This window comes from Furipterus horrens, unplaced genomic scaffold (assembly GCF_987537825.1).
Source record: "Furipterus horrens unplaced genomic scaffold, mFurHor1.1.pri manual_scaffold_1, whole genome shotgun sequence".
Taxonomy (NCBI): Eukaryota; Metazoa; Chordata; class Mammalia; order Chiroptera; family Furipteridae; genus Furipterus; species Furipterus horrens.
In genome coordinates, this window is record NW_028327171.1 from 6171577 (window position 1) to 6197834 (window position 26258).

Consider the following 26258-nt stretch of genomic DNA (forward strand, 5'->3'; position numbering starts at 1 on the left):
CAGAAAAAAAGGAAAATTGGAGTACAGAAAGGATAAAGAGAAACAAATAGCAACGTGGCAGAGAAGAGAGCCAGACATAAAGACGATACATTGTACGATTCCATTGGTACAGAATTCCTTAAAAAGACAAAATCAAAGTGACAAAACGGAACAAACGTTAAAGCGGCCAGGAGAAGGGAGAAGACCGACTCCTAGTCGAACGAAGAGAACTTTTGGGGGAAATGAAAATGTTCTGTATCTGGATTTGTGGTGGTTGTTACACAACTATTTAATGTTTGTCAAAACTCACTTGAACAAGTACACTTAAAAATGGTGAATTTTGTTGATGGGAAGTATACTCCATCAAACTAATAAAAAAATAAACATTTGAAACAGTAAACATTCGGGGATTTACATTAAGCTTAAAGTTAATATATAAACTGGTGATCTAGTTTCAATAAATCAGTCCTCATCTAAACAAATTACAAGAACATTCCTCATTTTATTGTGCTTCATTTTATTGCATTTCACAAATACCATGGAGTTTTTTTTAATAAACTGAAGGTTTGTGGCAACACTGCACTGAGTACCCATCAGCACCATTTTTCCAATAGCATTTGCTCACTTTGTCACCGTTTCCTACCTCCTGCAATATTTCAAGCTCATCACTAGTGTGATATTTGTTAGGGTGACCTGCGATCAGGCATCTCTGACGTTACTACTGTAACTGTGTTGTGGGCATGAGGAACCACCCCCTTGTAAGATGGTGAAACCAACCAATACATGTTATGTGTATTCTGACCGTTCCACTGACCAGCTGTTCCCCACAACCCTCCCTATTACCCGAGACACAACAGTACTGAAATCAGGCCAGTTAATATCCCTGCAATGGCCTCTAAGTGTTCGAGTGACAGAAAGAGTGCCCTGTCTCTCACTTTAATCGAAAGCTGGAAGTGACTGAGCTCAGTGAGGAAAACGTGCGGAAAGCCACGACAAGCAAAGAGCCAGGTGGGCCTCGTGCACCAACAGCCAAGGTGTGAGTGCAGAGGAGGTGTTCACGAAGGAAGTCAGAAGTGCTACTGCTGTGACCCCGTGAGAGAGACACCGCCTTACTGCTGACATGGAGAAAGTTGTAGTGGCCTGGAGAGAAGATCAGACCAGCCACAGATTCCCTCACACCAAAGCCTAACCCAGAGCCAGGCCCTCCCTCTCCTCAATCCTATGAAGGCTGACAGTGAGGAAGCTACAAAAGAAAAGTTTGAAGCTGGCTGAGGCTGGCTCATGAGGTTCATCAAGTTCAAGGTAAAGCACCCAGTGCCTGTGCAGAAGCTGCAGGAAGTCATCCTGAAGATAATTAATGAAGAGTTTCAATGTAAATGAAACAACCTCACATTGGAAGAAGATGCCATCTATGGCCTTCAGAGCTAGAGAGGCCAAGTCAATGCCTGGCTTCAAAGCTTCAAAGGACAGGCTGACCCTCTTGTTAGGGGCTAACACAGCTGTGACTTGAAGTTGAAACCAATGCTTGCTTACCACTCTGAAAATCCTAGGGCCCTTAAGAATTATGCCAAATTTATTCTGCCTGTACTTTATAAATGGAACAATGCCTGGATGATAGCACATCTGTTTACAACATGGTTTACTGAATATTTTAAGTCCACTGTTGAGACCTATTTCTTGGAAAAAAAGATTCCTTTCAAAATACTACTGCTTATTGACAATGCACCTAGTCACCCAAGAGCTCTGATGAGGATGTACAATGAGATTAATGTTGTTTACATGCCTGCTAACACAGTATCCATTCTGTAGGCCATAAATCACGGAGTAATTTCAACTTGCAAGTTTACTATTTCACACGTTTCCTAAGGCCATGGCTGCTAAATAAATAGTGATTCTTCTGATGGACCTGGACAAAGTAAATTGAAAACCTAGAAAGGATTCACCATTCCAGATGCCATTAAGAACATCCGGGATTCACACTCAGGCAGTATACTAAAATTGGAACAATAGAGAGAAGATTAACATGGTCCAGGCACAAAGACAACACGCAAATTTGTGAAGAGTTCCACATTTAAAAAAAAGAGAGAGAGAAGAACATTTGTGATTCATGGGAAGAAGTCAAAATAATAACGTTAACGGGAGTTTGGGAGAAGTTGGTTCCAACACTCCTGGATGAATTTGAGGGGTTCAAGATTTCAGTGGAGGTATTATTAACTGCAGATATGGTGAAAATATAAGAGAACTAGAATTACACGTGAAGCCTGAAGATGTAACTGAATTGATGAACTCTCATGACCAAACATTAACAGATGAGGTGTTGCTTCTTATGGATAAGCAAAGAAAGTGGTTTCTTGAGGTGGAATTTCCTGGTGAAGATACTGTGAAGACTGTTGAAATGACAACAAAGAATTCTGAATATTATATAAACTCAGTTGATAAGGCAGTAGCAAGATTTGAGAGGATTGACTCCTATACTGGAAGAAGTTCCGCTGTGGATAAAATGCTATAAAACAGCATCAGATGCTACAGAAAAATTGTTTACAAAAAGAGTCCATCAATGTGTCAAACTTCATTGCTATCTTATTTCAGGACACCGCCACAGCCACCCCAGGCTTCAGTAACCACCACCTTGATCAGTCGCAGCTGCCAACACCAAGGCATGGTCCTGCACCAGCACATATAGGTCGCGGAAGGCTTGGGTGATGGTGAGCACTTTCTAGCATCAAAGTTAATTAAGGAATGTACATTTTTTAGGCATGATGCTATTGTACATTTAACTGACCACACACAGTACAGTGTAAGCATAACATTTTTTAAAATCCTCACCCCAGGATGTTTACTGATTTGGGGGGTGGGGGGGGAGGACAGACAGACATCAATGTGAGAAACATCGATCAGCTGCATCCTGTACACACCCCAACTGGGTATCAAACCCACAACGCAGATATGTGCCCTGACCAGGAATCAAACCCACGACTCTTTGGTGCACAGGACGATGCGCCAAACAACAGAGACACCCAGCCAGGGCATACTCTGGGGCAAAAAATTCATGTGACTTGCTTTGTTGCATTATTCACTTTATGGCAGTGGCCTGGAACTGAACCTGCAATATTTCTAAGGTATGACTATAGAAGCTTCATTTCCTTTGCTTAATAATATATCAGGAGAACCACTGCACTACTATTAACAAATACAAAAACCCTGCGATTGGCTAGACCAGGCAAAGTACAAGATGAGACTGGAAAACTGTACGCCAAAAAGCAAGCAAGTACTCAAGGGGACTTGAGAACATAAAAACTCAGCTTGAAGAGGCTCCAGTAGTGAAATCTAAGGATAATATGAGCAACAAAATAACAACAGGACTGGACTATATAACTCACTGTATTACCAACACTAAGTCCAAACTAAAACTTAATGAACTACATAAATAAATAAAAGGAAGGGTACTATAAGGCCAACAAATATAATGTAGGTTCGATGATGGTACGAGTTAGGAAACCACCATTTTGCAACCTTCAAGTAACAAGTGACTCAGGCAAAAATCACCAGTAGATCCTAAACCATAAATCTGATAAGGAACAGACCATCGACATCATATGTCCCCACAAATCACTTATTATTTAGAAAGAGAAATAAAAGTGGCAAAGCCTGGCAGTCACCACTTTAACTCAGTGTCCAAAGACACTACTGTGGTATAAATCACAATCACAAGCATCCTGATCTGAAGGATAGAACATTGTATGTTGCAGTCTGTCAGAAATACATCATCGAAACTTAATCAGTGACAACCAAAAATAATGTGCAGTCTCCAAATTGAAACCTACATCACAGGAGAAAAAAAAGCTGTAACAGGCATTATTAGAGTAACGAACAAAATTCGATTAGACTTAGATCTGACAACAGTATCTGAGTGTTAAATGTCCTATTGTTGATTATAGCTTATGATTATGTAAGAGTATCTGTTCTTAGAAAATACATATTAAAGTATTAAGGGGTAAATAAATACGAGGTTTAGAACTGGAGCCTCAAATGAATCAAAATCATACATACCTAGAGATAAATAATAAAACAACTGGTAAATTTGAAAGTATAAGAGTTCTTTGTATTTTTCTTTACATTTTTCAAATAAAAATGTTTTGTTTTTTTTAAATAAGACTTTGTACTTACTTGTTGCCACATAGCCTAGCTGTGGAACCAAATGTTCATCCGCAGAATTTTCACGACCTGGTACTAATCTCTGGTACTTAGTTGGATGAGGATTTCCATCTACATCTACCAAGAATGGTGGAGGCATAAGGTGAGGAGCCTGCTGGGTTTGCTCATCTAAGACATAGTTATTAGAATCTCTAATCAGTGGTCGATAGTCAGTATGGAAGAACATCTGATCAGGAATCTAGAAAAAGGAAGTTTAAGCAAACAAACAAATAAAGAAAGAAAAAAATTGAAGTTTAAAGGTTATTTGATATGACTTATACATGTTTGAATATTAAGCAGCTAATTATAATTAGAAAAAGGAATCAAATTAACACATCTATTTTCAAAATATCCCTCATAACTAATTTAATGTTGTAAAAATTATTTAAAATGACCTTTTCATATGGCTTGCTGCATCCAAAACCAAATATCAGAAGGTGCCCATGAGAGTCTGTACAGGCAAAATGCTGTCCATCCTGGGAAAACTTACAGTCAAATACAGCTCCATGCCCTTGTCCTTCAATCTAGGAAACACAGAGGGGAAAAGCCTCATTCATGAGTTGAATAAAAGTCTGGACATGCTAACAGAAAAAAAAGAGAGAGGAATGAAGTTATGACCGAGTTTATGCAAATGCTTTGCTGTGTCAGCTGTTTGCATTGTTGAGATCATAAACCAATCCAAAATGAAGGCTTTATTTCACACAACTGAATGACAAGCACCGTCAGACACTTTTGTTTCAATATGTAACAGAAAAGTATTGACCAATAACCTACAAAGTAAATAATGAAATATTAATAAAGTGTGGTATTCGTGAACTAAAAATCAACACTTTTTAGAGTTTAAAACTTTCTACTAAGATGACTTACCGCCAAGCAAAATTTGTATTCTATGAAGTCTCAAGTTGTGTATAATCACAATTTTGCCAATTTAAACACAGAGATATTCATCCATACATACAAAGCTACACAGATAACTTCTGAAAATCCTTCCCTTGTGTGAATCAGTTATACAGAGAATTTCATGTACGTATGTATGGTTGTCAGATATTCATTAGGCTTTAAACATCATGATTTTTAGAAATATAAACTGTCGGAACATGCAGATCTGCTTCTGCCTAAACCTTTTCATCCCGACAACAGAAACAAATACAAGCATGCCTGAAGACGACCCAGACTTCACTCACCATATTAAAATAATGTTTCATCTTGGCACCTTTTGTAACATCCCATATAAATATGCTGCCATCATGTCCCGCAGATAACATAATTCTGGAATCAAAGGGATGTGTCTCCAAAACAAACACTTCATCAGCATGTCCCTTGATTCAACAAAGTCATATAGTTAAGGAGGGTTTTCAAGTTATTAAGCTTCTAATTAAAAAACCATATTTGCACAGTGTGTAAGAGCTTTTAAAAATGTATTTGACAGTAATTTACATTAGTATATATATATATATATAGACTTCTATTTAGTTGACAATACAAATGAAAGAAACATGTTTAATATATTAATTTCATAGCTTTAAAAATAAAATAATAATCCAAAAATAGTCTTTACTGTTATATTGGCTAAGATCTACCTACCAGTAAGTTATGAAGCAGTTGTCCAGTATAAGAATTCCACACTTTGAGGACATGGTCATTCACAGCTGTGACAACAATGCTATCGTTCTGATTCCAAGCTATCATTGTCACTTTGGGTTTCATGAACCTTTCTTCTTCAGAAGTTAAGTCCCTGAAAAAAAAAAAACCACACAATGTATGAATTCACTTGGATTGTACACTGTATACAATCCCTTACCTGTACAAAAATAACGGAAGTAATGCCGTTCACGGGCTTACATTACCAACTCTAGAGAGGGTTCATCACATCTAACCCACAACGGATGATCTATAAACAGAAGAGGGCAAAACCCAGAGGGGAGGGGACGACTCAGCAGCAGTTCAGAGACCAAATAAAGGCAGGTTTTAGGACCCCACTGCTACTAAGAAAAGCAGAGCTTTTCTCCCTACTTCTTCCCTAGTCTTCTTTCTCCAGAGTCCAACCCTAAGAGTAACACTTTCAAATGTTTCCCTCTCCAGAAAGTTGAGGAAGACAGAAAGAAGGTATTTCATCTTCATATCCTCAATGTCTAGAAAAGTGCCTGACACACGGACACTGAATTTGCTGAACTGTGAGACTGTACTCATCTCTTTATACTTCCCGACAGACTGTTCCTATGGGTCCCACGGTATGAACGGTCTTGGAGACATATGTCTACAACGCTTTGCAGCCTTTATAATGATACACAAAGTTTCCCTGTACAACACAGTCAGAAAAAGGAATCAAATTAACACATCTATTTTCAAAATATCCCTCATAACTAATTATTTTAATGTTGTAAAAATTATTTTAAATGACCTTTTCATATGGCTTGCTGCATCCAAAACCAAATATCAGAAGGTGCCCATGAGAGTCTGTACAGGCAAAATGCTGTCCATCCTGGGAAAACTTACATTCTAAATACAGCTCCAAGCCATCTCAGATCGCTTTAAGCTCAGGCAGGGTGGCGCTGGGTAAAACACAGGCGGGGGCTGACCTTGGCCTGCACCCCCGGGAAACCCCAGGGCCAGTGCACCCAGCGGACAGCAGAGACCGCACTGGAGCACCACCACCTGCCCCTGCACAGCTGAGCCTCACGAAGGGCAGAGGTTGGTGGTCAGAGGTCACAGCCAGGCCTTGCAGCTGCCTGGCCCGGATAAATCCCTCCCATTGATCTGCCAACAGTAACCCAGGCTCATCTACAAGAGGAGGGTGCACTCAGCCCACACGAAGGGCGCACCTCAAGTACCCAGCTTGAGTGATAGAAGAGGCTGTGCCACTGGACCTTATAGGACACCTACTATATTATGCCACACTACAAGGACACAGAGTCAAAGCAGCTCCACTTAATACATAGAAACAAACACAGGGAGGCTGCCAAATTGAGGAGGCAAAGAAACATGGCCCAGATGGATAAACAGAACAAAACTCCAGAAAAAGAACTAAATGAAATGGAGATAGCCAACCAATCAGATGCAGAATTCAAAATACTGGTGATCAGGATGCTCAGAGAAATGATTGCGTACAGCCACAAAATAAAGGAAGAAGTGAAATTTACACAAAGTGAAATAAAGAATAATATACAGGGAAACAAGAGTAAAGGGAAGGAAGCTGGGATTCAGATCAACAATCTGGAACAAAAGAAAGAAACAAACAGTCACTCAGAACAGAAGAAAGAAGAATTGAAAGAAATGAGGAGAGGCTTAAGAACCTCTGGGACAACTTTAAAAGTACCAACATCTGAATCAGAGGGGTGCCAGAAGAAGAGGAAGGGCAAAAAATCAAAAACTTATGTTAAAAAATAATTCCCTAATTTGGCAAAGGAAACAGACATACAAATCCAGGAAGCACAGAGAGTCCCAAATAAGTTGGACCCAAAGCAGACCACACCAAGGCACATCATAATTAAAATGCCAAAGGTTAAAAATAAAGGAGAGAATCTCAAAAGCAGCAAGAGAAAAGCAGTTACCAACAAAGGAGTTCCCATAAGACTATCAGCTAATTTCTCAAAAAAAACTTTGTAGATGAGAAGGTGCTGGCAAGCAGTATTCAATGTGATGAAAAGCAGGGACCCACAGCCAAGACTACTCTATCCAGCAAAGCTCTATCATTTAGAATGGAAGGGCAGATGAAGTGCTTCCCAGACAAGGTAAAGCTGAAGGAGTTCATCATCACCAAGCCATATTATACGAAATATCAAAGGAACTTAGTTAAGAAAAAGAAGATCAAAACTATGAACATTAAAATGACAACAAACTCACAACTATCAACAGCTGAATCTAAAAAATAAAAACAAAAGCAAACTAAGCAAACAACCAGAACAAGAATAGAATCATAGGTGTGGGGATCACCTGGAGGATTATCAGCGGGGAAGAGAAAAGAGAGAACGGGGTGGGGATGGAGAAGATACAGGAATCAAGAAGCATAATTGGTTGGTACAAAACAGACAGGGGGATGTTAAGAACAGTACAGGAAAGGGTGAAGCAAAAGAGCTTATATGTACAACTCACGGACATGAACTAAGGGGGGAGGGATTACTGGAGGGAAGGGGGTTGCTGGGTGGAGGGGGCAAAGGAAAAAAAATGGGACAACTGTAACAGCATCATCAATAAAATATACTTTAAAAAAAAAGAAAAGGGAGCAGATATAAGGATTTTTGAAAGACAAAATGTACCATTTCTCAGGAAAACTGTTAAGAAAAAGTGTAAAGTTAAGCCTTGGAAGTAAACTCTAAACTAAAATTTATAAGTGTAGATTTCTATTACAGTGTAACCAAAGTAATGATATTTGCACTGGGCAAACGAACACTGACACGCCTGCTCTGGACCAGGTAAGTGTGCTAGCACCTTTTGTCCTATCACTTAAAATTCCCAATTATACTTTAAGGGGGGTGTTTCATTTCCTAGATGATGAAACAGACTAATATTAAATGATGTTCTCAACATCACACAGATATAAACAATCTAAGCAGTATCTGAGCAAAGGTCTCATTCTAAAACATATGTTCTTTCCACCACCTGTACTGCCTCCCAATATATACAAACCAAAAAAATAAATAAAAGGCAAAGTACTAAACTTACCTCAAAAATGCTAAAAAAAAAAGTGTGAAACTTTGGAGTGTTAGGGGAGGGGGGGCAGAAGGACAAATGTACCTCCAAAGCCATTTTAGAAGCCAAAATTTTAGCATGCAAAAAAACACACACAGAAAAAAATCACGCCCATTAGACAACTTTCTTACCTTAACAATAAACTATGTTTGCATACTTTATTCACCAAATAACAATTTTTTCAAAATTCCTAAAAATCCTATCTACACAAAAGTAAAATTCCCACATTTAACATGCTTGAGTTACTTTTATAATTTTTTAAAAAACTATAGATGGTTTTAAATACAACAGCTAAGAGGAAGTCAATGCTTTGAGAAATAGTAGAACAAATATCTTCTTCCTTCCTACGTAGATGTTAAGAATAAATTCTTTTGGCTAGATGAGATTTAAGTATCTATCAGACACACAGAAGTAGCCATTTACTTCTTTTATGTTTTTAATAGTATATTTTTTATTGTATTGTTTTCTGCTACCATTTCACCTCCTCTACACGCCCTCTCCCCCTCCACCCACTCCGCTCCTCCCGCCCCTCCTTCTACTGTAACTGTTCATGAGCGTGGCGGCTTCACTCCCCTGAACAAAGCAACCAACCAACCAGGGACAGACCAAGGACTGCCAATACACCCATTTAAAACAAGCCACCCAGCTTACCCTGAGATTCTGGTAGCCATATCCAATAAAATGCTTCTCCATTCTAACTGCTCAAATCTCCAAATCCGTGCTGTTCCATCTCTGCTACCACTTAAAAACCTTAAAAATATTCAAAAACGACATTATACTCACACACATGCTACCAGCAGCTAGTTAAAATCACAAGCAAATAAAAAAGTTAACGTAGCTATCCTGACTGCAGGTAAATCTATAGGTGCTGAATGAAAAATGAGAGCGTTAGAATGTATCTAAATGGAAACAACCAGGGTCGCTAGGATCTGCCTGGCTCTATGAACTAAAGCACATTTCAAACTCAATTAATAGCTTGTCAAACAGACTGGTTTTGAGAAAACAACAGCCCCTGGAGAGGGGAAAAATAGGAAGAACTGAAGACATGGGAAAATCATTGCAGTAAGAGCCAAAGCTCCACTCTAAAAACCTTAACTTTAAACTCAAACTAATTCATGCTGGCCACTATGTCTAATAATATTTAACAGTGTTAAAAACTGCAGATTTGGAAAGGCAACTGAGAGGCACTGGGAATCATAAAAGAAGGTACAATTTAAGTGATAATTCATTGCAGGATACAGCACAGTAGTTGACAAGAAAAGATTCAACTACTCAAACATAAGATATTTCATAATTTTTTCTGTAAATCAAAAATTTAGCAGATTTAAACTAAAAGAGACCTACATTTGGTCACAGGAGACAACAGAAACCACAATTCTAAAAACTTGTAATTTCATGTGTTTCCCATTGCCTCACTTTTTATTCAATTAATATATTATTCACTACTAAGAACCTGCGCTATACAAAGTGACATGTCAGTTTACTAACATGAAGCGCGGTATGTATGCCTAAGAACATATGCACAAATATAAACATACTTACCGATCACCATTGTTACAAAATTGGATACTATCAACTTTATCCTAAATTGGGGGGGCGGGGGGGGACAAACACAAAAGTCATCACTTGCATAGTTTGTAAACCAACAAAAACAAGTTTTAGAGCTAGAAGCACATTTGGTTTAGAGCAAGAAATTTGCATTTATGCTGCTTAGCCCAGTTACTGAAACATAAACTACACATTTAAGTCTGAAGAATCTATAAATCTAACAGGGCTACTAAGATATAACTCTTGTCTCAAAGACAGACACATGCAGTAAAATATTTGTGTAAAAATTGATATATGTGTAAAGTGATCAAAATAAAGGTTTAAGGAACTGAAAACAAGACTGAATATGCAATGCTTTATGATTATTTATATGCAAAAAATTGTTTTCCTTTAAAGTGATTCAAATCTATGTTTATCAAATAACCTCATAAAACTTCATTTAGGTGAAAACATGACCTGACCACTCACCACTATTCCAGAATACTGAATTATATAGCTTACCACACACATTAATAAAATAGCATTCTGATTTCATAAGCTCGGTTAAGATAAACAGGCCCACCTGAACCTAACCTACCCAAAATCGACTGTCATTATCAAGATTCTGGACTTAAAGCTGAAAGAACCACTAGAAAACAGTAGCACTGTCAAGGTGCTACCTGAGTTGTCAATATCCTTCACCTTTAAATGCAATTCCTCCTATAATTAAGTTAAAATTAGAATCCCCAACCATTTCTGTTAGCAGTATTTGACTATACAGCAACAGGAATATTTTCTAAATTAATCTACAGAATTTTAAAACATGAATACTTACAGTGTGGCTTTCAAGTTCTGCAATTTTTTCAGGTGCTTCAAAACCCAAAAAATACATTCTGATTACATGGTCGGTACTACCAGTAGCTAAAAACATACCACCTGAAATAAAATGTTGAAGTTTAAAGATCCAGTTTAAAACAAGTATCTGCACAAACCAAATCTCTATATTAAATTAAGCAAGAGCTCTTATTACAAAAGTTTATCTCAACAGATCCATTTTCCAATTAACCATATAAAGACATTTTAAAATTAATATAATACATTAGATTTATAATAATGTATTAGATTTATAATCATGTATTTGCTCTTTGTCCCCATTTACGGCACCGAGCCCCTAACACCTTTGGAATTCCCTAAGTGATAAGAGCGATAAAGGTGTCTTGATACTGACACACCCAGTTCAGCCCCTCCAGAGTCTAGATTAACAAGGTGGCTCCTGGAGAGCACCTAAGGGGCGGGGCAGGGCGCTGACTGCAGGAGAACCCACCCTGTGACCAGACGACAGGAGCTTTCAGTCCCGCCTCTGGGGGGGGGGGGGAGGGAGCTGAATCACTCGCCACGGCCCATGCCTCACGCTGTCTCGCCTACCGCCTACGTAAGGAAGCCTCCATAAAAACCCGAGAAGACGGAATTCAGAGAGCTTCAAAGAAGGAGTGTATGGAAGCCTCCAATCTCTAGTCAGTGGGTCAGAAGCTGGAAGTGGGGGCAGGGAGAATCATGTAGGCCTGAGCCCTCACCCTGTGGCATCTCTCACTACTCCCTAGGGAGACAGTATCAGAACCGGATTCAATTGTAGGACGCCCCACTGGTGTGGAAGAATTATTTGGTGGTGCTGGAAAAATAAAAGAAATCTGATGGGGCTTTAACTTTAAAAGTTAATTCAATCTGGAAATATTTGCTACTGTCCTCTGCTTTATTAGTTGTGGCAACGGCCTTAAGTGCTGCTCCTCTAAAAACGTTTGGCAAAAGGGGCTCTGCTTTCTGGAGAAGTTTACATACCTAAACCTAGCTATGGAATATAAAGTTCACTTGTTGAAGTTTTCAGACTTTAGAGAAAAAAATCCTTGACCTCTCCTAAACAGAAAGGTGAGCACACAAGTTCACTGTGCAAGAAAAGAATATGGGGAATAATTTCGCCGAGATGTGTGGAAAACAAATTTAAGCTACAAAGAAATATGCAATTTAGCCTGTTAAGAACAAATCATAATCTTGGTGTATCATAACATCTGGGGCGCCGGGCACAGAAGTCGCTGGCGTGGACCCCTGGAGCCTCTGGCCCGCTCTCTCTCTCCTATCACTGCCGCGGATTACCAACCAAGGTCTGAAAAGGGCAGAATGAAGGAGTGAAAGGAAAGGAAGGCCAATGAAATGAACATCACAGGTTAAACCTAATGAAATGAAAATAAGTCACTTCCTACCTATGTGATAAAGGCTGTTAGCAAGAATGTGGTCATTCAATGAACGCTCAAATGAAACGAAGCAAAGCAGCACTTACCGACACTAAAAGAAGAACAAAGCATTTGAACACCGGGCCTAGGCTTTTCAGTGAACTTCAAGGGACGTGGACTTTAAAAGATGATATTTTAAAATAATTAGTTTTACACGTTAACATGATTTAAATACTGATTTTAAGCTAGCATATTTAAATGTTATTTCTGTCATACTTCACAGTATACCAAACATTTCCACATATGCTACTACAGCTAGATGGATTTTAGAAGACTGACTCCCATCTTCATACTGATCCTACTACCCAGAAAGAGCAGGCCTGCTAACCCCGATTCTGTAACTGAGGTGACTGCAGCTGAGGGGGTCTAAGTGACCCCATTATCAAGGCTGCAGAGCAGGGCATAAAACCACCAGGGTGTAGTGCTGTCAAAAAAAAAAAAAAAAAATGCCACCCACATGTGTAACTAAATTTTTTAGTAACCATATTAAAAGGAGGTGAAATTAGATATCATTTAACCCAATATATCTGAAATATCACTGTATTAGTAACATTTTAATGAGAGTTTTTTCCTAATTTATTCATTTTTAGAAGGGGGGAGAGTGAGGGGGGGTGGAGAGAGAGAGATTGACTTCTTGTTCCACTTATTTGTGCTTTCAGTGGCTGACTGTTGTATGTGCCCCGACCAGGGATCGAACCCACAACCTTGGCCTAACAGGACAATATCCTAACCAACTGAATTGCCCCACCAAGGCCTTTAATGAGAACTTTAGATTCTTTCATAGTAAATCTTTGAAATCTTGTTTTTTAGTGTTTTAGACACTTATAATACATCTCAATTTGAATGTTTTTATCAAATAATCAGTTCTCACAGCTGAAAACTAAATTCACATACTCAAGTGGTTTGAAATGTTTAGAAGTTTTGTAATAACTGAATCAAGTACCAGTTTTTAAATCTGTATTAATCCAGTTCCTCAGTTACAGCAGCCACATCTGAAGTGCCTGACAGTCGCACGTGGTTAGTGGCTACTATACCAGGGAGCAAAGGTCCGAAACCCAGGTCTTCTCATGCTGAAATGATCCTGCCTAACCCTCTAGGTACCTAATTACACATTCCTAGTATTTTCCAAATGTTTCACATACATACTATCTCATTTTTTTTCACAAAACATGCCTACTATACCCAACTACTTCAACAGCCAGTTGTAAACAGTAAGTAGTCAATACGGCACGTATGCTGTAAATAATGAAAGTTAAGTTCAGCCCTGACCGGTGTGGCTCAGTAGGTTGGGCATCAGCCCGCCAAGTGAAGGGTCACCAGTTCAATTCCCAGTCAGGGCACATTCCTGTGTTGCGGGTTTGGTCCCTGGTCAGGGCGCATGCAGGAGGCAACTGAAAAATGTTTCTCTCTCGTATCGATGTTTCTCTCCCTGTCTTTCTCCCTCCCTTCTGCTCTCTCTAAAAACAAATAAAATCTTTTCTAAAAAATTCAGTTCAGAAGTAAAAAGGCAACCACTATCTGTAATTTCTCTTTATAACCAGACTCCATCAGACTAAATCATAGTATCACTCAAAAAGAAAACTTACACAATTGAAGTCACTTACCTGAATTTCAGGGATTCTAAATCCCACTGCCAAAAACAAACTGTCCCATCAGCACCAGTAGAGACCATGTACCTTTGAGAGCCTTTGGCCATTGGGCTAAACTAAAAAGCAATAAGATATACAACTCAATTTCCTGAGCTTCTACTAAAGTTATAGTTTAAACAGGTTTTCAAAGTTAACTTCAACCAACAACCTAAAATATAAGAAATCCAAAAATGAAGATGACAGTATTAGAGCGAAAGAATAACCTATTAAAAAAAAAAAAGTCTACCTCTAAATTAGCTTATAAATGAAATATGATTTCAGTAAAAGATTATTTTCAAAACCAATAAACAAGAGTCAGAAAAACTTACAAAGAGAAAGTAAAGATCTAGGCCTATCAATATGAAAGCATACCACCAAGCCTCAAAAATCAAAACTATGGGGCACAGGAGGAACATTAAAAGAAACAGTAGAAAAATAAATAAATTCCAAAATGGACCCCAATACCACACTTAAGATAAAGGCACCAACACCGACCAGCCGGGAAACAACGCGTCGCTGCGTGGACGGCAAAGGAACGCCTGTGCACCAACTGGGGGGAAGCTGAGTCCACCCCCCAGACTGCAGGCCCGAATAAGTTCCAAGTGAATCACAATTTAAACATTTCAAAAACCCACTGAAGTATTAGAAGGAAATACAAGAATTAAATTGTAACTTTAGAATAGGGCTTATATTTGTATTTAATAAATGTTAATGCCCAGCTGTGCTACACAAGCTAGAGAAAGGAAGTTCGATCTGGTCAACAGATATCCAAGAAGGCTTCAAAGATGATGAAGAAAACATGAAGAAGACAAGAAACACATACTGGGCAAAGAAGTAATATGAACAGAAGTACAAACGTGGTAGAGACTTCGGTACGTGATAGCAATGGCAAGACCTATACGGCTGAAGGGCTCACGTTTGGAAGCAGTGCTGAAATGGGCAGAGGATCAGGGCCCGGGAATAGCAATGAAGAGGGAACTGTAGTTATCAAAAAACACTGAAGGCAACTGAAAGATTTGTCTGACGGCAATAGTGAAAAGAAACAGGTAAGATAAAGAGCCAAGAACTGATCTGATCAATCCAAATTAATCTAAGAACTTTAACCATGACCTTTTCCCCCACAAAATGGGGAGGAAAACCAGGAAAAAAGAAGCAAGAAACCTTGCTGACTCATGAGGCATTCAGGACAAGGAGCTTAGCAAAGGAAGACCAGCACTGCCATCAGCAGAAAAGAAAGAGGAAGAATTGGTTTTGGTGGTTTTCTAGAAGATTTACATAGTTATCATTACATCTCACAGAGTATAGTTTATTATCTTTTTTATGATTTTTTCCCCCCAAGGTCATATACATTTTTAAGGGAGGCAGAATATAACCTATGACCTTTTCAAAGACGCTTCTTCCACCAAGCTCCCTCTCTTCAAGTATACAAAATGAAAGGCTGCAATGTTGAAAGTGACTATTTAAATCTAAATTCTAGAATACGGACTAAAAGTGAGTTTAAATATATTTCAGCAAATGTAATTAGCTTATCAAAATCCACAAGTTACAAAGCAGAAAAACCATTAACCGTTCACCAGTTTGTAACTGACTCATTCAGTTCAACTATAAACCTAAAGGAAGCAGTATGTCATCCATTAAACCTTCGTATAAAGCTTTAACCACATTACATATTTAATTAAGTCACCCTTCCAAGAATCGTGAAACTATAATTATATATTTTCTTGATTACAAGATTTAAAATAGATCATGTAATTACTAAGCATCTTACTATTTCTCATCTCTAAAGAGAAAGTTTTAGAGAAAACCACACACAAGTGTGCCCCCTAACGCCAGTTTACCTGTAAAGACGTAATCGACCCCGTGTGTCCGTGGAGCACAGCAACTGGGGCACAGGTTCTCAAGCACCACACTCTGATGATTTTATCACAGCTCCCTGCGGCAATCATTGTATTCTCATAGTTTACTGCCATGTCTGAAATTTCTGCAGAATGACCTCTTAATGTGGATAACAGGCGACCATTGTGTGTTGACCAAATCTTCACCAAACAATCATCTGAACCCTAAGGAAAAATACATCCAAAATAAGTGTTAATACAGAATTCTTCTACATCATTTTAAAAATACCATCTACATGTCACTCAAGTATCCATAACGCCTCCTCTCTTTCCACCTATAATACTCTGTAGACTGACTCATGCTGAGAAGTTATAACAGTTTCTTTCTTAATCAAACAACGTATACATAAAGATACTGTGAAGTTTTCATTGTCACAGATCAGACTATATTATAAATACTACCTTCCCAAAATTCTCTGCCAAGTAACAAGTCCAAATAAAAGCTCATGTCTCGCCTACTTCAATAATAATAGTTAAATGTCAATTTAGTTCACATCAAGCTAAATAATTTGATGAGTGTTAGGACAGATCTACATTTCACAGGCTCAAGATACAAGAGCAGTTGTTCCCAAACACAACTAAAAATAATGGGACAAGCACTCTCATTTTAGATAAACAGTCTAAAATTTACAGTACCAGCATTTTTCAAATAGTATCTACTCTGAATCTTACAACTGAGAAATATAAATTGAACTTTTTGTTTTAGAGAGAGAAACATGGATTTGTTGTTCCACTTATTTATGCATCTATTGGTTGCTTCTTGTATGTGCCCTGTCCCAGGATGGACCCCACATCCTTGGCGGATCAGACGGTGCTCTAACCAACTGAGCTACCCAACCAGGGCCTAAAATTTGAACTTTTTGCCCATCCTAATTTTTCCTTAAAACATTAAAAATGAAGATTGAGTTCCAATAACTATAGTTCTATAATTATAAAATATTTCAGTGTTCAGGTAATCAGTCAATTTCCCAGGATCAATGAGTATTCAATGTGCCTCTGAATCACCTGTAAAGATTTAGATGTTTGTGGGAGGGGTTTTGGTTTGATTCTGATTGTTACATTTAGTAGAAATTAACCTAACCCGGTAGGTCTAGAACGGGCTGAAGAAGCATTAGGCATGCACGTTTTCAAACATCCTTGATGATCACGCCCCAGAACCACTGCTCTGCGTCAGTGTCTCACAACCACCATACAAGGCCTATCTGCATCTGAAGCACCTGGGACAGGGACTAAAAATGCAAATTTACAGGCCCCACACCACACCTAGTGAGTCAAAATCCCTGAGAATGGGAAGCATGGAATCTATGTGTTTTATAAGGTTTCTTAGAAGATTCTGATGAACACCAAAGTGCTCCAGATGATAACAAATTGAGTTTAAAATGTTAACTCACTGTAAAGATTCTATGTCCTGTCCTATCAAATGCTACACAGTAAACAGCAGATAGATGTCCAAGAATCCTTCTGTGCATTTTTATATGCTGGTACATAGTTCCTGGAAATGCTGTGCTAAAAGTGGAACACCCTGTGAGCTGTTTGCCTCGATGTATCTCCACTAGGAAATAAAAACACAGAAATGGTTAACGGGGTGCCAGTACGTAAGAACTAAGAAAAAGTCCAAAACAAAAATCGACGCTCAAGAAATCCCAAGGACACAAGTTTCTTCTCAGTTTTGTTGTACTATAATCACTGGTATAGACTTTTTTAAATCATAAAATTGTCTTTCATTAATTTTTATTTCTTTTAGTATTTTAGGAAAACAAATTTGAAAACGGATCCTTGTTACTACTGAGACCATGCTACTACCGGGATTTCCTATAAAATGTTACCACGGCGGTTAAAGTTGGCCAAGAACTTAAAAGAATGGTTTCGGCACCGGAGGGCCGGCCTCACTCACCCAGACTCGGTGGGGAACCGTAATTCACGGGCATTTCGGGAGGTCTTCCTCTGTGAAGAGCAGCAAAGGCAGAGCCCTTCCAAACTGTGTGCCTGCAGTCTTTAAAATGAATTTTAGATACACATAAAATCTTGAAAGTTAACCCCAAGAAAGATTTTATAGAATACTTACGTATATTTTAATAAACTGTTTATTCAAAATTTTACCAACTAATATACTTTAACAGAAAAGCCCTCGAAGTTTATTAGACTATTTCTGAAGGAAAAAAAATGTAAGACAGCTCAGATACATCGGCAACAACTAACATTGCGTAGCACTTTACAATTTACAAAGTGCCTTCCACATACATCGTCTCACGGAATCCTCACAACAACCCTGTGAGGTAGGTATCAATCGCCAATTTACAAGTGGGGTAACTGAGGCTCAAAGGGTCCCGGACCTTTAAAAAGATCCACTGCAAATGACTAGTCAAGATAGACCACAAAACCCGATCTTTTAACCCCAAGTCCCATTCAATGGCAAATACATTTTTATTTTTCAAAGTGGAATTATAGCATACAATATTAATGATAAAAAGTCTTAATCACAACTGAGCCAACTTTCCAAAAACAAAATTTTCGTAGGGAAGATTTAATTAACTATTTAAATGTTATTAGGTTTTAAAATTAATTCTGACCAATATTACTATGACTTTAATCTCCTTCGGAAATGTTGACAAAATTCAATGGCTTTGCCCTTGTTTAAGGGTCACAGCTGGTCTTTACACAAGAGCACATACGTAGGATGTATGAGTCTGAACACTAACGTCCCGTTCCTCTTCGACCTACCAGCAAATGAAGTCAAAAAGAAAGAAGAAAAAAGAAAAACATGCCTGCCCCTCTGCAGGGAGGGGTAGCAGACCACAGATTATTCTGTGCTAGAGATTACCGTGGCTTCTTCACCACTGAACGAGGACGGGAGGGAAGGCATTCTACTAAACCTCTACTGAGCCTCGGGTGCCCCAAACTAACAGGCATATTAATGTGTTACATGAATGGATGCATCGCCACTATCATGATCAAAGAGCAGTCACCAGGCATCCTCCCGTGGCACTGGTACAAAACAAACAGAGAAATGTGGTCCCCACCCTAGGACAGCTTGCTGCAGTCTCTTCTAAGCTCTGCCAGCTCTAAAAGCAGTGCTCATCACAGAAGGACATTGAGCTTGACACAGGTCAAGAAAACAGGCTACCCAGGCAACTACCATGTAACAACCTAGAACAGGATAATTACATTGTGAACAGAACACGGGAGGAGGAAGAACAGGAACAGTTTCCTAGCAGAAGCCCGTGTGGCGTGGCCACAGAGCACAAAGAAACCGCTAATGCTGACGGACCCTCCGGCACGGAGCCGGGAGGGAGGGTGCTTCTTTCTCAGTCAAGCTTTATCCTGGTGGTACATCTAAGAGGCAGCAGCACATCAGCAGCAGAGCTTAAAAGTAATCACGGGGGATGGCCTTGACGGATGCTCACGATCAGAAGAGCCAACATTCTTGCCCATTAGCAGTTAAGCCATGTTGTATACATAGATCATATCACATACATATACTTAGTCTAAGTGATTTATACCAAGCTAACAGGAAAAGAACAGCAATTCCAACAGTTTGCTACCACATTACTTAGCAAGAAAATTATGTTGGTGAAAAGAAAACCATGCAATTATACATTTTGGGTGCTTGTTTTCAAACTGCTACCAAATTTAGAAAATCACTTCCCCTTTATAAAAAAGGGCTTTCAAAGATCTAAATATCAAATTAAGTACTTCTAGCATTTAAAGAGTTTATTAGACACATACAATTACATTCAATGAAGTTATAAGTGAGCTACAAAATGGAAAATTAAGAACTCACATTGGTAAAACCTCAAACACATCTCAGAATAAATTCAAACTTTTTAGCTTAACATCTCTACCTTCATCATTTTTTTAAATGCAGAAGGACCCATTAAACACTCGTGTAATAAAATTCAATGTCTGTGCTAAATGCAGAGAATTTTATAGTCCACAGTACGGTGTATAATTACATACCACCTTTCTTCCACAATGCTCACATTACTTCACAATTATAATAATTATTAAACTAGTAATACAAAGCAGAACACTTCTTCAAATTAAGGTACCTTTTGCTGTACGTAGCAAAGACTGCCTTCCTGCACCAAGTAAAGAAGTGACTCTTGAAATACTGGGTGGAATTTCTTTATCCAACATGGGACCGATGCGCTGGCATATTTGCAACAGATGATCAGGAGCCACATGCTTATTGGACAAGACCTGATTGAAAGGCAAGTTTTAAAAACAATATTTTATAACACTATCAAAAATATTAAATACTTAGGGATAAGTCTGACAAAACATGTGACAAACATGTACAATGGAAACTACAAAACATTGCTGAGAAAAATTAAAGATTTAAATAAATGGTAAATTGATGTATACATTCAAAGTCACCCCAACCAAAATCCCAGCATGCTATTTTTTGTAGAAATTGATGACTTCAATCTAAAATTAATATGCGAGTACAAGAAAGTAGAAAAGCCAAAGCAGCTTAAAAAAAGAAAAGGTTTACGAGCTAACAGTACCTGCCTTCACCACTTGGTATGTGAGGACAACTGACTGTCCACAGAGGTTCAAGGGAGAAAAGGTAATGTTTGACAAATGGCACTGAAATAATTGGCTATCCATTTGCCAAAGTTCCTTTGATCTATATATCACACCATAAACAAGTTATCTCACGACAGGTCATTGATTCCAATGTATAATCCAAAACCATAAAACATATAATAAAAGCAAAACTTGGAGAAGGGCTTTATGACCTCAGATTAGGTAAATTTCTAATGTGACACCAGAAGCATAATCCACAAAGAAACAAATTAATAAAGCATACTTCATCGAAAATATTTTTTTTTCAAAAGGCACTGTTTAAAAAAAATGAAGACCCACAGACTGAAATATCAGCAAAGCACTTGTCTGATAGGGAAAGACTTACAAAATTCAATAATTAAAAAATAAAATTGCCCTGGTTGGTGTGACTCAGTGGATTGAGCGCTGGCCTGCGTGCCACAACGTTGCCGGATCGATTCCCATCAGGGCACATGCCTGCGTTACAGACCAGGTCCCTAGTTGGGCATTTGCGAGAGGCACCTCATCAATTTCTCTCTCATACATCGATGTTTCTCTCCCTTTCTCTCTCATTTCCCCTCTCTCTAAAAATAAATCACAAATAAATAAAATCTTTTAAAGTAATTATTTTTAAGAATGAGCAAAAGATTTGCACAGCCCTAGCTGGTGTGGCTCAGTGGACTGACTGCCGGCCTGCAAGCCAGAAGTTGCTGGTGCAATTCTCACCAGGGCACATGCCAGGGCTGCAGGCCAGGTTGTATGAAAAGCAACCCATTTCTCTCCCACATTGACGTTTCTCTCCCTCTTCCTCCCTCCCTTCTTCTCTAAAAATGAAAAATAAATCAATGTATAAAAGGGAAGTGGGCACTGGGCAATGGCGACATGACCTCTCTAAGGGGAAAGTCACTCATCTTTAATCTACGAGTTCAGTTGGGATCTCCACTACTCACGTGGGTAGAGCTTCTACAACTGACTTTAAATTTCGAGGTTACACAATCAAGCCTATCTGAGAACGGAGACTTGTTTCTGAAGATCAGACTAAGCATATGGGTAAAAAGAATTTCTCCAGATAGAAAAGGTATGGACAGAAAATTTTCAACAGGTTGCGTCCCAGTTCTAGACCTGATCTATACTTTCTCTCTTAAAAGATCTACAAGAACTTTCCAAACGTGCACATTATACTCACTGCCTGGGTGCAACAAAACTCGTCATTAAAATAGGAGGCGTCAACATAGTTTGGACAACGTCCAGACACACTAATTCCTTGCAGCAGCTGTAATTTCACTCAAGAAATCCTTGCTCTTCTGAGGATTCTAACAAAACCATCAAAGATCAGGGATGGGAGTGGGGGGAAATTATCCTATTTTTGTACAAAACAAACTGCATCTGGAAAATAATTTTTGATTCTAGTCCCAATATAGGCAACAAAAATAATCCACAGATAATGGTTGTGGGTTATTAAAATTATTAATATACTGACCAAATCAATGGACTAACCCTCCTTCAGTATCCAAGTCCCTGACAAGAACGGGAGGGCAGTCTCATCAGCAACCCCAGGGCGTAAGCCGCAGTTACACAAGGTCCCAGGAGTCAGGCCAGAACGAAGTCCCTACGACAGTCAAATAGCCAATCTCTCTACCATCCTGGTTTTTGTTTCTTTGTTTGTGTTTGTTTCACAGCCATATTCAGTCTCGAAAAGTTTATCAGCCACAATATTAGGATCACTTTATTATTATCACTACGACCAAATACTGCTGTGAACATGAGCCTCTCCAAGTCCAGGAGTTATAGAAAGTGGTAGCAGAGTCTAGATAACATGATTAATTGGAAAGTTATGGGAGAAAAGTACCTTTTTCTATAAAGTTTGGGATGCTATAATCTAATCGGGGTCTAAAATAAATATCATATTTACAATATATTTCATATGTGCTAATCTGACCTTTAGCTTTCTCTATAAATTATTTTAAACTACATCTAGAAACCTTGCAACGGTGAGTATATGAGTAGAGTATAATATCCTATCACAATTCCTATACAGTAAGAAGTACAGCACAGTCCTGGTCAGGCGGCTCAGTTAGTTGGAGCACCATCCCATGCACCAAAAGGCTGCGGGAGCCATTCCAGGTCAGGGCACACACTTAGGTCATGGATTTGATCCCCAGTCCGGGCGCATAGTGGAGACAACTAATCGATGTTTCTCTCCCCCACCCCACTCCTTCCTTTCTCTCTAAAACCAATAAACATGTCCTCAGGCGAGGACTGAAAAGAAAAAAAGACAGTACAGCCCTGGCTGGGCAGCTCCGTCAGTTAGAGCATCATCCTGATACGCCAAGGTTGTGGGTTCTGTCCCAGATCATGGCACATACAAGAATCAACCAATGATGCATAAATAAGTGGAACAACAAATCAATGTTTATCTCTCTAAAAATCAATAAGTTTGTTTAAAGTGTCAAAAAAGTACAATGAAAAGAAGTGACACCTTCTTTTACACAAAATAAAAAATTAGTGTCTTCCTTGCTTAAATAATTCCCCTCAGTCCTGGCTGGGTAGCTCACTTGAGCATCATCCCAACGAGCCAAGGTTGGGGTCTAACCCCTGGTCAGGGCACATACAACAGTCAACCAGTAATGCATAATGAGTGAAGCAGAAGAATAATGTTTCTCTCTCTCTTCTCTCCCTTCCGCTCTCTTTCTAAAATCAATTTAAAAAGGAATAATAAGCCCTGGCTGGTGTGGCTCAGTGGATTGAGTGCCGGCCGACCTGAGAACCAAAGGGTTGACAGTTCAATTCCCAGTCAGGGCACAGGCCTGGGTTGCAGGCCAGGTCCCCAGCTGGGGGCGCACAAGAGGCAGCCACACTTGGGATGTTTCTCTCCCTCTTTCTCCCTCCCTTCCCCTCTCTCTAAAAATAAATAAATGAAGTCTTTTTAAAAATAAAAAAAATAAAGGAATAATAATTCCCCTCAGCTTCTGGTAACATGGATGTTCTTGGCCTCTTTTCTACGCTTTATACAGAGCACTCAGTTTACACAAAGGGACCTAGGCCAAGAAATGTCCTAGTGTTAATGTGAAGACCCTTCACTTAAAAGCATTTACTTACTTTAATTCAGAAGCATTAACCAGTTTTAAAGCTTCCCAGAGCAGACAATGATTGTTTACCCAACAGTCTTCACCTCCTTACTTGGGCAGAACCTCACTTTTCCAGACTCTTTAATAGCTAGGTCATGTGATCTAGTTCTGGGCAACAAAGCAGAAGAAATCTCCTGGGTCACGGGAATGTTCCTAGAAAAATTCTCCTCCCTAATAAAGAGTCCGAGAATAAAAAATCCTTCCCTCCCATCAGTTCTAGAATATCACTGCAGGAGCCATCTAGCATCCATAAATGTTTGAAGGGAAAAAAGCCAAAATGGCAGGCTCCCCAAGCAGAAAGACAGACGGAGTCTTTAAATGACACCATGACGTCACTGCATAAATTCCACCTGCAGACTGGTAAGACATCATCACACCTTTATTACTCAAGCCCCTGCTTCTAAGCAAATAAAGCATCCCACAGTCTATTTCCACGCGCTATGCAATCACAGTACCCTAACAGCATGCTGAGTACCTGCAGCAAAGCCGCCCACCCACCATCCCCGGAAAGTGCTATCGATGCCGACGCCAACACTAAATGGGGACAGACCCTGAGTCAGCATTTCTATGACTCCACTGATACCATTCTGTTTTTGTTGTTCTATCACAGTGGTCCCATTCTGCCCCCGTTGCACTCCCCTGCCCCGCTCACCTCACCCCTCTCCCAGTCAGTCCCCACCCGGTTGTCCATGTCCATGGTCATTTATACTGGTTCCTTGACTAGACTCTCCCCCTTCTCCCCCCCTCCTACCCCTCCCTAATGTCACTTCCTTCCTCGCTGGTTACTACTTCTGTCTTCATCCAAAAGAATAACCGAGTCTTCTCTAGTCTCTGTAAACATCAAAACAGATCTTTCTTGATGTTTACTTTATAAAGAGGTGGCTCCAGGACTTTTTCGGTTCCGTGGTGGTGGTTCGTTGTGATTTTAGGTTCTGTGTCTGGCTTACTGGCATCTGTTATTCCCGTGGATCCAGAGAAAGGAGATACTGACCCAAGAAGGGCTCCCCGTGACTGACTGGGCTGGAACCTAAAAGCACATCCTAGCAGCGATTTCTGCACAAGGGGCCTCTGCTGCGAACTGTATTGCAGGAAGAGGCCTGCTCTGACCTGTGCTCCTACCTCGGAGCCAGGCCTTGTAAAGGAGTTCCTGGAATTGTATTTCAACCAACAGGCCTTGGGCTTTTCCTATCCAATCAGAAGCGGTGCAGCCATATCCTTGTTAGCATCGTCACATCAGCCAGTCACCTCCATTCTGACCAAACTGAAGATCTGGAGTCCTCAATTCCTAGAGGATGAACCGATTAGGGAGCAGGGGTGGGGGACTTGTCTATAAATCAGCTCCCTCCTGGCTTGGGAGCCGACTTTTCCTGAAGGCTGCATTTCCCTCACGTGGAACTGAAACACGAAAGACACGCACCTGGAGCAGAGGGAGCCCCCTCTGTGCTATTTCATAACAGAGCTGTTTGCGCTGAACAGTTTCCTTCTTCAGCGCACCCCAAACTGGGGGATTCCTCCTGATGCTGAACTGGCACCAGTGGGGGCCCAGGGCTGACATTCCTAACTGCCACAACCCTGCGTACTGCACGGCAGCTTCTGTCCAGAGGGTGGTGGCACCAGGTCTGCACTGAGAGGGCCGACAGCCTCCCCGACACTGCTGGTCTGCTGCTGGAGTGGAGAGAGGTGTCCAGGGGGACAACAGGTGGCAGACACCCCACCATACACCCTAGGGATGACTCAGAGTCTGAGTGTCACCTTGGAAAGTGCCTTAAGAGTGTCAACGCAGAATTCAGTTTTCTTGGTGGGGTCCCCCCAGCAGGAGCACATGGTTGGGTCGCTCCAGCAGCTTGTGAAGCACCAGACTGCTGCCTGGCACTGCCTGGAATGGGCAACTCAGACACCGGAGACTGGGTCCATCAGTAGCAGATGTCCCCCTCCAAGTGACAGGACCATGGTATGGGGAAGTATGGGGCGGGGGCAGAATCTGTGGGAGAAGGGCCAGGTCACCCGTCTCCCCCAGGCCCAGCCACCCTGTGAACTTCCACACTGCCACACCACTTTTTAGTTACACCCTACATAAAAGCCACAATCAGTCTCTTCAAACATTTCCATGTAAATATAGGCAAAAATAAAGACTTTTTATCTTCACCCAAGGATATGTCTATTGATTTTAGAAAGTGAAGAAGGGAGAGGAAAAGAGAGAACATCGATGTGGGAGAGAAACACAGACTGCCTCCCGTACGCTCCCTGACCAGGGATCAAACTCGCAACCTTGTGGTGTACAGACAACGCTCCATTCAACTGAGCAACCCAGCCACGGCCAGCCAAGACTTTAAACTGAGGCTCTACCACAGGTCTTTTCCAAGCAGAAGTCTCTCAATCTGGAAC

The 26258-nt window shown here is 40.0% G+C and overlaps 1 protein-coding gene and 1 non-coding gene across 2 annotated transcripts in view; one reads left to right on the plus strand and one right to left on the minus strand.

Annotated features, from left to right (window-relative positions):
* The window catches only part of BRWD1 (bromodomain and WD repeat domain containing 1), an 88607-nt gene that overhangs the window by 54983 nt on the left and 7366 nt on the right, over positions 1-26258 (minus strand). The window contains exons 5-17 of the mRNA XM_090271770.1: positions 20247-20397; positions 18092-18190; positions 17589-17749; positions 16141-16362; positions 14279-14379; positions 12722-12792; positions 11225-11325; positions 10405-10445; positions 9514-9612; positions 5758-5908; positions 5358-5492; positions 4569-4697; positions 4147-4372 (exon numbers count right to left, since the gene is read on the minus strand). Of these exons, the coding sequence (XP_090127896.1) occupies positions 4147-4372; positions 4569-4697; positions 5358-5492; positions 5758-5908; positions 9514-9612; positions 10405-10445; positions 11225-11325; positions 12722-12792; positions 14279-14379; positions 16141-16362; positions 17589-17749; positions 18092-18190; positions 20247-20397 (1687 nt within the window). The remainder of the gene's footprint in view (positions 1-4146; positions 4373-4568; positions 4698-5357; positions 5493-5757; positions 5909-9513; positions 9613-10404; positions 10446-11224; positions 11326-12721; positions 12793-14278; positions 14380-16140; positions 16363-17588; positions 17750-18091; positions 18191-20246; positions 20398-26258) is intronic.
* LOC150020555 (U6 spliceosomal RNA) lies at positions 1950-2054 on the plus strand. Its single transcript, XR_016513515.1, has one exon. It is a non-coding gene; the product is annotated as a U6 spliceosomal RNA (small nuclear RNA).